Below are 12,519 nucleotides of genomic sequence, written 5' to 3' on the forward strand. Positions count from 1 at the left end.
CACTTTTAAATATCAACTCTCGTTTGCGCCCAAATCACAAATTAGAAAGCTGAAATAGTACAGCGCCAACAACTGACCTGTGTGTATGTCTCCGTATATTCAAAAAATATTCTGTATTTATTATAATAAAGATAATATCTCTGACAATGGGGGGCTGTTCCATTCGGTGGTGTGGGAAAAACATCAAAACATCTAATTACTAAACAAACGGAAACATTTCATCGCTAATTAAATATTGAATATGTAATTTTTCAATTTTCGTCCATTATAGCAAAGCTAGTGAAACAATTGACGACACCCGTCAATTGTTTCGAATTCGGGCTGGCCAATCGGAGCGCAGTTGTCACCGTAATGATTTGACAGAATAGTTTTCAAACAAATTAAATGACATTTCCTCTCTATTTCTGGCAATATACTCGATGCATATAATGTAGATATGAGTTGAAAGAAGGAGTGGTTCTTCCGGAGAATTCTCGCGTAGTCTCGGGAAATCACGCAACAACAGTATACGTTTTACAATTGGCATAATGTCCACTATCATCATCACCCATAGCTGGGTATAGGCCTCCCGTAGTTTATGACATCCACCACGATCCTGTGCCTGTCTCACCCATCCACTGCCCTTAACTTTGACAATGTCGTCCACCCATCTCGCTACAGAACGTCTCACGTTTCTATATCCATTTCTTGGCCACCATTCGGTCCACACCACGTCCAGCTCCATTTTAAACACGTTATACGTTCTCCTATGTCTTAGACCTTAGTTCATCTTCGGAATTCGGGACTCGCTCCATGGCTCTTTGTGGACTCTCATTCTGTACACAGCCTTCTGTGTGAGCGTCCACGTCTCATTCAAGACACATTGGTTAAATAAGCGGGTCTTCAAACACTGTGCAGTATCAGCCGATTTTAAGATGTCAGCCTACATCCTATCATCATTAAGTGTTATTTAATATTCGAATGTGGTAACCTGAAATATTTCACGACGATATATTCGAATAATTAAATAATAAAAATGTTCACCAAAATTGAGTACAAAAAACTTACCTGAAAATTACTGGTAGTAGCGCTGAAGCCTCTATTAATTTTTACATACAATATTTGCAAGTACAGTAGCAACGCCACTGTCGTGACACGCGCGGCACTTTCGGCAGTCTCAATCGGTGAGCCAAAAATTTTTGAAACACTACGCGCGGATTCTATTAGTGTACGCAGAAGATAGATATTGCCTTATTTTTCCTATTTCATCGTTTTACATTTCTGTACCAAAATTTTGAAGCTCCATTTCCCTAGATACCTGCAATCGCTCTGATGTTCGCGCGTAAACTGAACGTAACCCAGGAGTATTGAGAGACAAAAATTAGATTCATATGTGTTTCGCGACAATATAAGTTGAGCCTAAAATTACACACAGTTGTACTTAAAAATCATGATTATATTTATATTGCATCATAAATATCGCTTAATATTTTATTCTAGAGCGAAGTAGGCACCCCGGCGAGCGGTAGCCAGTGGTACACCTCACATTCCGCCCCTAACGGATCTGTTAGCAGTCCAAGCGTGAGCAACGTCAGCATCAATAACAACGTGAGCGTCAGCAATCATATCAGCGGCAATACGTCACATATGGACACTCCTTCTGCCTCGCCCCTTAGAGAGCTTAGACAAGACGTACGTATAAGCACGTTAGAGTAGACTATGTTGTCGTCAGCTTCACAAAGACTGGAGCATCAGCTGTCATACCGGGTGGACGCCATCACAGAAGACCCCTGCCTCATCGCGTAGGGAATTTAGGTAAAAAGTATGTGGGCGTAGATTAGGTTGTCGTTACTATTTTTAGAAGTTACGCGTTTGTAAGTATATGTACTTAGGCAATTTACACAAGAAAGAAGCATAAACACACGTCAGCGTTGGTAAACAGTGGCCATGCATTCGATACAGAACCGTTCACACGGCGTTTGTCCTGCAAAAAAACGCACACAGCTCTACTCTATACGTTTATCGAATACGCAACGAACTTGTCAAGCAATTCGAATGAACTTTAACGTATTCGGTGTGCATAGTATTAATGCATCTCTCACACGGTGCGAAGTCATACGTTTTTTATCGAATAGACATTAAACAAGCGGCGTCTAGTTTGCGGTCTAGTACAAAGAGTACCTTGTTATGTGTGTATATGTGTAGTCTAGTATTAAACTTTCTTACGGAAGAAGGGCACGCATGATTTTATTAATACAAAATGACCGGCAAATCTGAAGATTGAAGACAATCAGAGACACACTGAATTAAAATAAAAACTACATAAGTACAAAATTAGTATACATCATACTGCATTCGTGCCTTAGTAGAAAACAATGACGTTATGATATGCCACAAAACATAACTATGACATTCCACATTAAATAGTGCCCTTACCTTTTAAGTCAATACTGTCCGTCCTTTAAAGAACGTTTTATGAATAATAAATATTATATTTAAACCAATACCTATGTAGTTATTCATTCATTTAGTCATCAATGAATTAGTAATTAAATGTTTTGTATTAATTATATTTTATACAAGGATATTACGACAATTTATTAATATTATCTTTAGTGGAAACAAGGCCCGGTTTTTTTCAACATTTCTGATATTTTTGTACAATTTTTCAAATTTGTTTGTACGCACTGCTTCTTGGTTCATTGGATGAACCCAAACTCTAGGGACTTTGAATCACATTTGTGTGGAATCTATACTCATGTTCTTTCCATGCATCTTTATCTAACAAATACTCTTCAGTTTTGTAATATGACTTTTCAATTAAAATACTTTTAATCTAAGTTTTAAACTTACATTTAATATATATATATATATACACACCGCAATCTTATTGTAAAAACGTATACAGTTCCCCATAAAAGAATCGTTTACCTTAGGTAAACGAAATCGTAGTGACTTCGGACTTAGTTCTAAGGTTAATATAATGGATTGAAATTATGTATATTTTTACATGCATACAAAATATTTGAGTAAATGTACTGTGATGATACCAGCCTCCTTAAACTAATCTCTGAGAGAAATTAGAGAACCTAAACGGTACACAGAACGAATCGTTCTTCCGGCGGCAAAGCCGTTGGCGTCTTCTTTGCTAATATAAAAGTGCAACAAAGCGTGGACCCATCACATACATGTTCATAAGGCGATTGTTGTGTGAGTACTGCGGCTATTCGTCATTTAAACGCATGAAAATATATCGTGTGAACACCCCCGTGTCTATTCTAATACTAATAGTATATATACTGTTTATAATACGTTAAAAAACGTGAAGGACAATGCCGTGTGAATGAAGCATTACCGTCCGAAGAAAGGTGAATGGCAGCAGTTTCTGTTTTATTGCTTAGAAATCTCTACAAAATGTACGTGTGACATGATATAGTCTGGTTTTTAATTAGAAGTAATAAACGGAAACTAGTAACTAGTATAATATCACTTTGAATAATGATGTTAGATATGTTGCATAGAAATGTTTTTTTTCCTTTTTTTTTTATAAATGTGTCAAAAAAGTCAAAACTTTAAAGAATTTAATACTAAACAAAAAGTTTTTAACTGACTTCAAACAAAGGAGAAAGTTGTCAATTCAACTTTATTTGTTGTTGTTGTTTATTTTACGTGATTACTCGTGACATTTTTGAATCGATTTTGATGATTTTTTTTGTTGGAAAGGGAGGATCTCAGTAGCGGTCAATATTCTGAGAATGGCAAATTAGGCTTCAAATAAATAGATCGTGGTTCGTTTTTAGGTTACGAGTTGTGAGGTCGGTTTTGTTTTTGTTATCAAATTCAGAATTTTTTAAAATTATTACTATTTTTTGTTTCAAATGTAAATGTGCGCATTTGACCTCCATACCACCTGATGGGGAGTGTCGAAGAGGTCGACGAGGTAGCATGCACATCTAAATAATGCCTGTTCACTCTCGCCTTGAAAAGCCCCAAGTTATAACGTTCAGGGAATAAGTCTGCAGGCAGGGAATTCCATTCCATAGCCGTTCGCCATATAAATGTGGAAGGGTAACGATTCGTGCGAACCCTTGCAATAACTACAAATTGACTTACTAAGTACAAGTTTCATTCGTTACCTGTATTTAAAAATCTTAGCACACGTCGTCGTCAGCAACGGCAAAGACCCCTCAGCCTTTTTAGTAGCAGTAGAACTCCTTGTGAAAGAGCTCATCCAGGGGAGTACTGCCACCTTATCGATTTCTGCCGCCAAGCAGTAACGTCAGGATTACTGCGTTTCGGTTTTGAAGGATAAGGGGCTGGTGAAATTTCCGGCACACGTTACTTGTCAACTTATGTCTCAAGGTGACGGGCCCCTCGGATCTTTGCGATTTAAAGCTCTGAGTGGCACTGCAACTGTTATGGACAGGCATGTGATTTACTATCAGGCGCACGACTTGTTCGTCCCGTCATTTGGTATTATAAAAAAGCGGCGTCGTCCCCAGCTGGTGCCGGAGCGGCCGCCGCGCGCCGAGGTGGAGCGCGATCGGCGCCAGTCGCAGCGCGCCAGCCTGCTGGCCGGCAGCTGTTCCGCGCCGCCCTCCAACCGCGACTCCATGGGTGAGTCTCCCCTTCCTCTGTTCTCTTCTTTTATTCAATATTGTCGTCTTAGAGTGAATGCCTCGTATGTCATTTTTCAGGACGAAGACAAAAATGTGTAAATTGTATTAAACGCAATAATGTTTTCATCACACTTGCTCGTAAATAGTATGATGGCCTTTTTCTTCTCATTTCAGCCATGATCAGTACTGAGTTTTTTTATATTTGTAGCACGACATATTTCCTTACAGGTCAAGCAAGGGGGTTAAGTTCTAAATTAAAACATTCGCTTTAAATGTTATCTAAACAGAAATTTAATTGCACTTCAGCCACATTCTACTTAATTACTTAACATTAACAATTTCTTTTATTTCATTTTAATTATTTTCTGTATAAAACTTTTTTTACAGTCCATCTTGGCTATACAGCCTTTGCTTTTTACGACACTTTAGTTCGAGTTGTATTATCTATGGACCTGGCCATGTGTTGATAAAAAAAATAAAAAAAATCCGCCATTTGCAAATACCATAATTGTTGTGTTGTGAACCATATTTATTCATACAAGAAATCAACATTGTATTTATTTACTCGCAAATGTGATGAAAAACACTGTATGTGTCACGGACGATAAAAAAATACAAAACTCGAGTTATAAAAGCCCCCAGCCTTCGGCTTCGGCCTTCTAATAAATCCTCGTTAGTCATTTCTTATACCGTCCTTAATATACAATGTACACTATTATAATTAGCATTTTAATCGGTTAAATTATACTTCTTTCATATTACTTTAATAAGATATATTTCAGCAAGAAGTTTACAAATTTTTCTGCAACAAAAATCAGTCAAGACGTACTATGTGAAAACGCGTATGCGAGGTTTGCACTCTAAGGCGACGATATAGACTAGACAAAATATTGTCAACACAGATTTAGAGGGACAACAAAAAAAAACTTTATTGGTATACATATTTATCAGCCACCTCACCTACATATATGCCGCCAAGCAGTAATGTAAGCATTACTGTGTTCCGGTTTGGAAGGGTAAGATTGCTGGTGAAATTACAGGCGCTTGTCAACTTATGTCTCAGGGTGACGGGCGCAGTGGTGCCCGTCAGATCTTTGCGATTTAAAGAGCTAAATGACACTGCAACTGTTACGAACAGGCGTGTAGCTTACCATCAGGCGCATGACTTGTTCGTCTCGTACTCGTACTTGGTATTATTAAAACACAGTAGTGTGCAATTTGCTACTCAATAAATTTTAATCTCTATAAATACAGGGCTTAACTACCTCCGTGGCCGAACGGTTACCATGCCACGCTGAGGTCCCAGGTTCGATACCCGGGTCGGGAGAAATATTTGTTTGGCCTACATTTATTTCTCTCGTGAGTTTGGGTGTAATTTGTGGTTGTCTATGTGTGTTTCCATGGCACCCGAGACACAGGGTTTCCCTAGTGCGGGGCTATGTTGAGTGTGTGCGTTATTTTTATTATAAGACAACGTCACATGTTGCTCTGATCCCAAAATAAGTAATTAAGCACGTGTGTTATGGAAATCGGACACAACGACGGTACCATGAACACCCAACCCGAGACAATATAGAAAAGTTCGTTTTACTGCATTGAAGCGTACGGGGGATCGAGCCCGGGACCTCGGAGATCTACGACACCATGAAAAGCCGGTATGCAAGCCAATCGACCACGGAGGTATCAACCTCTAAAACTGAATTTATCAATGCCTATTCCCAGGTACCACGGACTCGAGAGAAGACGACGAAGAGCCCCCACCGCTACCCCAGAAATCATCTCATCGCAGTCTCGACATCGACTCTGAAAACAACAACGACACACTCCTCCCACCACGGCACAACTACGACACGGTCTTGTCGCCGCGAGGTTCGTTTTTGTACGCTTCTTTGTCCCAAAGACGGTATACAACGCCGCCGGCTGAAAAACCGCCCACACCCCCGCCTAAGAAGAAAAACAGTTATAATTAAAGTTAACAAAAAAATATTTAAAATTAGTTACAATTCTTTAGATTCGCCGTTATCGGATATTAATAAAAAGAACACAAAGATATAAACAGAGATCGGATATTTACCTAATCGTCAAGGAGCTAATACACATAGAGATACTAATACCACCCTCTTAAATCTCAGAATTATTATATTGTATTTTGTTCTATATTTTTGACATATAAAACAAAAGTTTTGTAACTTATTAACTGTTTAGATGTGGGAGGTATTATCTACTCTTAAGTGTATCAAAGTTTAGGTAAATACGCTCTTGCCTTTTTCAGTCTCCGATTATAACCACACGGAAATACAAAGTGTTTTTTTTATATATATTGAAGTAGAAAACGGAAGTTGTACATAAATAGCTTGGACAGAAAAATTAGAGTAAATATAATTAAAAGACAAATAGAAAAAGAGTAATTTTTGTTTTTCAACTAAAATATCAAAATTCATCCTGTTATGGTACTCATACCAATAACACTGACAAAATACTCTCAAAAGCTAATACTCATATCAATAAATTTCACTGTCGTAGTGAGGGTGCTGTAAACATTATTGTTACTTTAGCGTGCAAAAAATAATGATCATCTCAGTTTTCGTTATTTCTTAAATTTGACAAGTTAATGCTGGTGTCTGTACCTGTAAACCCAACCAACTAAATTCAATATAAGTTCACTGAATCTTCTGTTACCATCGGACAGAAAACCTCGTTTTGGTTATTTGTATATTACTCCATTATTTTAAATAACATTTACAACGAGTAGACACACTTCTGTTTTGATATTAATAACAAAAGAGAGCACTGAGCTTAAATTTAGTTTGAGTTTACCCAAATAGACGCCATTGCATTCTATAATGCTTAGAAATAACCTAATTTTGCATAATTATTTTATTATGTAGCCATATAAATACACCCACCATATTGAATTAGTACTTATATTAATGTTACCAGTTACATTTATTTAGTATTGTTTTATAATTTTATAAAAAAATAACAACGAGCACACGAGTTCACCCTTCATTGTGTGTACTGTGGATCACAGCTAGAGTTATACGTAGCGTCAAAATTCTTTCTTGAAAATATCTTACGTCACATGTTCGAATAAGCAGTTTCAAATTGATAGTTTGTATAATTCCATATGCGTCTGAGTGTACGTAAGAGATATTTACGAATAATAATAAGAGATAAAGAGAACAAGGTGAGAGTACATACCCAAAGTCTGACAAGTTAATATTGAATCCAGGACATGCGGAAGTTTAAAGAACTAATTTATTATATTATAAACATGAACATAAATGTCGAATGTGAATATGAGCGCCAAAATTTGAAGGTTCAATAGTAACTTGTTAGACGTAACATATTCCTTAATTAAGTAATATTTAAAACAGTGTATTTGGGCATATTTTATTTGACATATCACTGATAAGAACTGTCACAATAAGTGACAAAAAAGCGTGAGGAGGTTAAAAGAGGCTAATTTGAAATTATTCGGGGGAAGTTTTAGTTTGCAAATTTAGAAAAAAAAATCATTATTGAAATAGAACCACGGGAGAACACTACGGCGAGGAAGATATAGTGAAAAAGATAGAGAATTGGATGTTTTGATGGTTCGGACATCTAAAGAGGACGAATCAAAGGATACTGACGAAACTGATTTAATGCGAGCTGGCAAGTTGGTAAGGGCCGAACAAAGCGAACTTACGACGACCAAAAGAAAGGCCGAGTCAAAAGTACCGTTAAGAGTCCATAATACAACAGTGAAACTGTTGACTCAATCACTTCGGAAAAAATATATACTACAATTCTGAAGATATACACTGATTAATATACGGTGTGAAAACGATAGGAAAAACACAGCCTTACCTCGAAATTTTACAAGAAAATTCTGTATTCAATAGTTACATTACACATACCAATGATTTTTTAAAATCAACTGAACTAAATAACTGCCAAAAAACTGCAAAAAAAAAATCAATTTAACTGCCTGTGTGGCCGAACGGTTACCATGCCGAACTGCCACGCGGAGGTCCCAGGTTCGATTCCCGGGTCGGGAGAAATATTTGTATGGCCTACATTTATTTCGCTCGTAAGTTGGGGTGTAATTTGTGGTTGTCTATGTGTGGGTCCATGGCACCCGCGACACAGGGTTTCCCTAGTGCGGGGCTATGTTGAGTGTACGCGTTATTATATATATGTAAATAGAACACGTATTCCATACGATATACATTATTCAAATGGATTTAAAGTGGTGTGCCTACCTCTCGACTCAAGCTAAATGGACCGTATTAGTACGGGAAAAAATAAATTCGAACTGAGGTAGTATGGACTGTTAACCGTTGTTATTTTTAATTTAATACTATATTTAAAACTTATTTTCAACTAAAGTTCAATTAACCTCTTTTATCCTATCAATCGTCAATATTAATTATCATCTTGTTTATGGGTGCCATGACACTTTTGTGCTCTCTGTGGAGCTGGTTACCGACTTTCTTAAAGGCAGAGTGTTTTGTGCCACACATACCTATTAAATATCATACGTCAATAAGGCATACTTATTGCTGTATTATTGTAAATAAAAAACTGCCTTTATTTTTATGGACGTGCCCGATGTTTCGATCTTGCTGTTGTTTTAATGTCAAGTTAGCGTAAAACATTACTGGTAGCAGCCTTGCCAGATTTCCCACAGACGGCAACGTCACAGGCTAGAAAACTTAGCGCGATAAATATGATGTGATATTTTAATACTGGATGCCATTTTTCCCAAAGCAAATTCGTAACGTTGTTACCATTGAGATCAAATGTAATAAATTTATAAGATTCCAATTTAGATAAGGTACCCACGTATGGAATAAGTACTGTAATTTTTCTCACTAGACGGCGCTCTGTAAGGTACAACTGTCATTTCTTTTTATCAATCAATCAATCCATCAATATATTTATTCGTCATCATAGGCCAGAACATGATAGGGTGTACAGTCTTATTTAGCACAACTATGATGCACCTCTTACAGATGCATACGAAAATTTATGTCCAATCTGATCTTAATTTATGAAATATTAAATTTTTTTTAAATTGTATCGAGGGTATCCAACCATAGCTTATTATTTTGACTTCAAAACCTTAAAAGTCTTGACCCAAAACGAAAGGGTTTTTGAAGTATTATTCCGTATACTTTGTAAGAAAAATAGCACATTCGGAAGGAGAATGCTCCGATACCTCGCTGGACTCTATCACTAAGATCATAAACAACAACTTTTGTTCCATGCTTTGCTTTTCATAATTTATGAGAACTTAAATAGATCGCTGTAAACGGCGACAACTCTGTGCGGTAGAAAAAAAAAGCTCTGGCGTAAATACCACTCTAATGCAAAACGCAGCAGCGGGGTCATCACCAAATAAATACTGACAATACCGACATACTGATTTAAAAAGTGTCAGATACTACGACAAAAATGTAAAAGTTTGTTTTTGGGTTAACTTATTACATTTCATAAAAGAGTTGTGGAACGAAAGTTGTTGTGTATGATGTTGGTAATGTTCTGGTTGCTAAAATTTTACAAATAATCCTGTATGATAGTACGTGTGATCAAAACGTAGTCACTTTAATACGTAAACAGTAAATATATAGTTGACATTATATTGACATTGAGTTCACTTTCACTTTGACATCGTGTGCACATTGACATTGCGTGCACTTTCACCCTTTGTTTTGTACATAAAGTATTAGATTTAAGGTTATTTCAGTATTTTGTTAGACGCTATTTTTTATTTAAATTGTATATTTTTAACGACAATGTTTGAACAATTTATTTTCAACAACGGGTCAGACACTCAGGCCCATATTAAGGCCATTTCAAATGCAGCAGCGTTAATAAGGTCTCTGGGTCGTATTCTAGAACTCTACTCAATGCTCAAGTCAGGATTGCACTGGAAACACAAGCACTGGAAATACGACCCTAATGGCAGGGACTTGAGTATGATTTCGAGTGCTTTAAACCATACTCAAATCCTGACTTGAGCATTGAGTAGAGTTCTAGAATACGACCCTAATAAGTTTCAATTTATATTGCCGCGGAACCAGGGCATAATGAATTTTATTTCTATTGTGTAACATACAAACTCTATACGAGCCAAAAAACAGCGTCTACCGGAGAGTATCGTATCTAGTTTGTACGTTAATTATGCTATACAATTTCATTGTAAATCAACCATCTATGACTTTAGTAATAGTAGAGCTTTTTGTAAAAGAGTTCGTCCGGGGATGTACTGCCTGCTACCTTACCTATTTCTGCCGCTAAGCAGTAATGTGACCATTACTGCGTAAATTCAGAAGTCTAAGTCTGCCCTGTAAACTTGGCAATTTCGACATACAATACTTTACGTAGGAGGGGTCGACTTGAGCCTGAAGCATATAAGTATATTTAGTACATTTTAATGTATATTGGTCGTTTAGCACTTTCCCTATTGTAGTTTGCTGGCTCTTAGGAGAATAGTGAACAGGATGACGATATGTTTTAGATTTGTCATTTTAAGTTAAGAGAAGCATGGACAAATAAGTCTTGAGGACTGCCAATCGCGATACAAGACAACGTAGTTGGGTATTTGGTACCTATTGGTGCACCAGATGTCGCGACGAGTACCAAATAGCTTTTTTTGTAACTAATTTGTTATACATTGACAAGCTGCAATTCATCAAACCTATTCTAAATTCATGACCAAAGGTCGGAATAAGGTGTACCACATATATAATAATAATTCTTTATTTCGGACCATTAAATATCCATAGTATGTTAGTAAAAGAACTTATATCAGGGTTAGTAATAAGCAGTACAACTTAATTATATTTCAAACTCGGCTACGCCCTTACACTATCCAATGTTTCAGGATAGGACAATCATACCTTCCCGCTATAGCATTTAGAATGCTGTTAGCACCGAGCCTCACGCGAATAATTCAGCGAGACAATCTTTTTGCGCATGATGGCCTGGAAGCTGTCCGTGTGACCCACAGCAAACATACTCGATGCACTACACCAGCTTGGTAGTCCTATCATAACACACAGGCTGCTCGAGTAAAAAGATTGACTATAAGCTTTAAAAAGCGTTATTTTAACATCGTAGGAGCATCGAGCAAACCTGCGGGCAAGCATATTACTCCGAACCGCCACGCCCTGCGCTCCCTTTCAACATCCAGATCATCGTTTAGATCACTTGTTAAAATATGACAAAGATACTTAATGTGTGATCTTCAACGGAACTCTATTTAACATAATACGGTTAGATTTTACCCGCCTTAAACACCATGACCTCGCTTTTATTCGGGTTGTATTCTAATCCATGTGCCACGGCATACTCCTCACAAGTTTCAAGCATCTGCGTCAACTCACTGACCGACATAGATACATGTATAGATATAGCTACAAGGACCGACATGTAGTTGTTAAAACTACCTAATATTAATTAATTACGTTTTCGATTTCTGGATTTCCAGAAATGGTTTTACTGCATCGTAATACAAAACTACTGACCTAGGAAGTCGAGGTTAGATTTTACAGTAATTCTAATGGTACCATGTAAAAAAATGCCGTAGATAACTGATTTTTTACCAAAGCAAAGAATAAAAAAGTAGCGAGAATGGTCACACTCCGCCCCTCCCTAGCTTTGAATATTGCACCGAACCCCGCATATTGACTATTACGTTGACGGAACGACAAGGCTGTCCGTTATCTTCTGCATTTTTTTTACAAGGCACTATTAGAATTACTTTCAAACCCAAATTCGACTTCCTAGGTCAGTAGTTTATCCTATGATACAGTAAAACCATTGCCGAAGATCCAGAATTCGAAAAAGTAATTAATTGAATAATATTTGGTGGTTTTAACACCTCTACGTCCCTCCTTGTAGCTATGTCTATACATGTATCTATATACGT

The 12,519-nt window shown here is 37.1% G+C and overlaps 1 protein-coding gene across 1 annotated transcript; it reads left to right on the forward strand.

The window, feature by feature from the left end:
* The first annotated feature begins 527 nt into the window (after positions 1 to 527).
* LOC113225537 lies at positions 528 to 8,037 on the forward strand. Its single transcript, XM_026457861.1, has 4 exons — positions 528 to 557; positions 1,480 to 1,587; positions 4,482 to 4,596; positions 6,321 to 8,037. The coding sequence occupies exons 1-4, from the start codon at positions 528 to 530 to the stop codon at positions 6,566 to 6,568; spliced, it is 501 nt and encodes a 166-aa protein (XP_026313646.1). The 3' UTR covers positions 6,569 to 8,037.
* Positions 8,038 to 12,519: the final 4,482 nt, after the last annotated feature.

The sequence above is a fragment of the Hyposmocoma kahamanoa genome, unplaced genomic scaffold (assembly GCF_003589595.1).
Source record: "Hyposmocoma kahamanoa isolate Upper Pololo Valley unplaced genomic scaffold, ASM358959v1 166, whole genome shotgun sequence".
NCBI classification, from domain to species: Eukaryota; Metazoa; Arthropoda; class Insecta; order Lepidoptera; family Cosmopterigidae; genus Hyposmocoma; species Hyposmocoma kahamanoa.

What these genes read in the sequence shown, in the direction of transcription:
- LOC113225537 (XM_026457861.1), top strand. Translation starts at nt 528, where the DNA reads ATGTCCACTATCATCATCACCCATAGCTGG. An exon ending in TCATCATCACCCATAGCTGG is followed by an intron (nt 558 to 1,479) that starts GTATAGGCCTCC and finishes ATTTTATTCTAG; the next exon opens with AGCGAAGTAGGCACCCCGGC. An exon ending in ACGTCAGCATCAATAACAAC is followed by an intron (nt 1,588 to 4,481) that starts GTGAGCGTCAGC and finishes CGTCGTCCCCAG; the next exon opens with CTGGTGCCGGAGCGGCCGCC.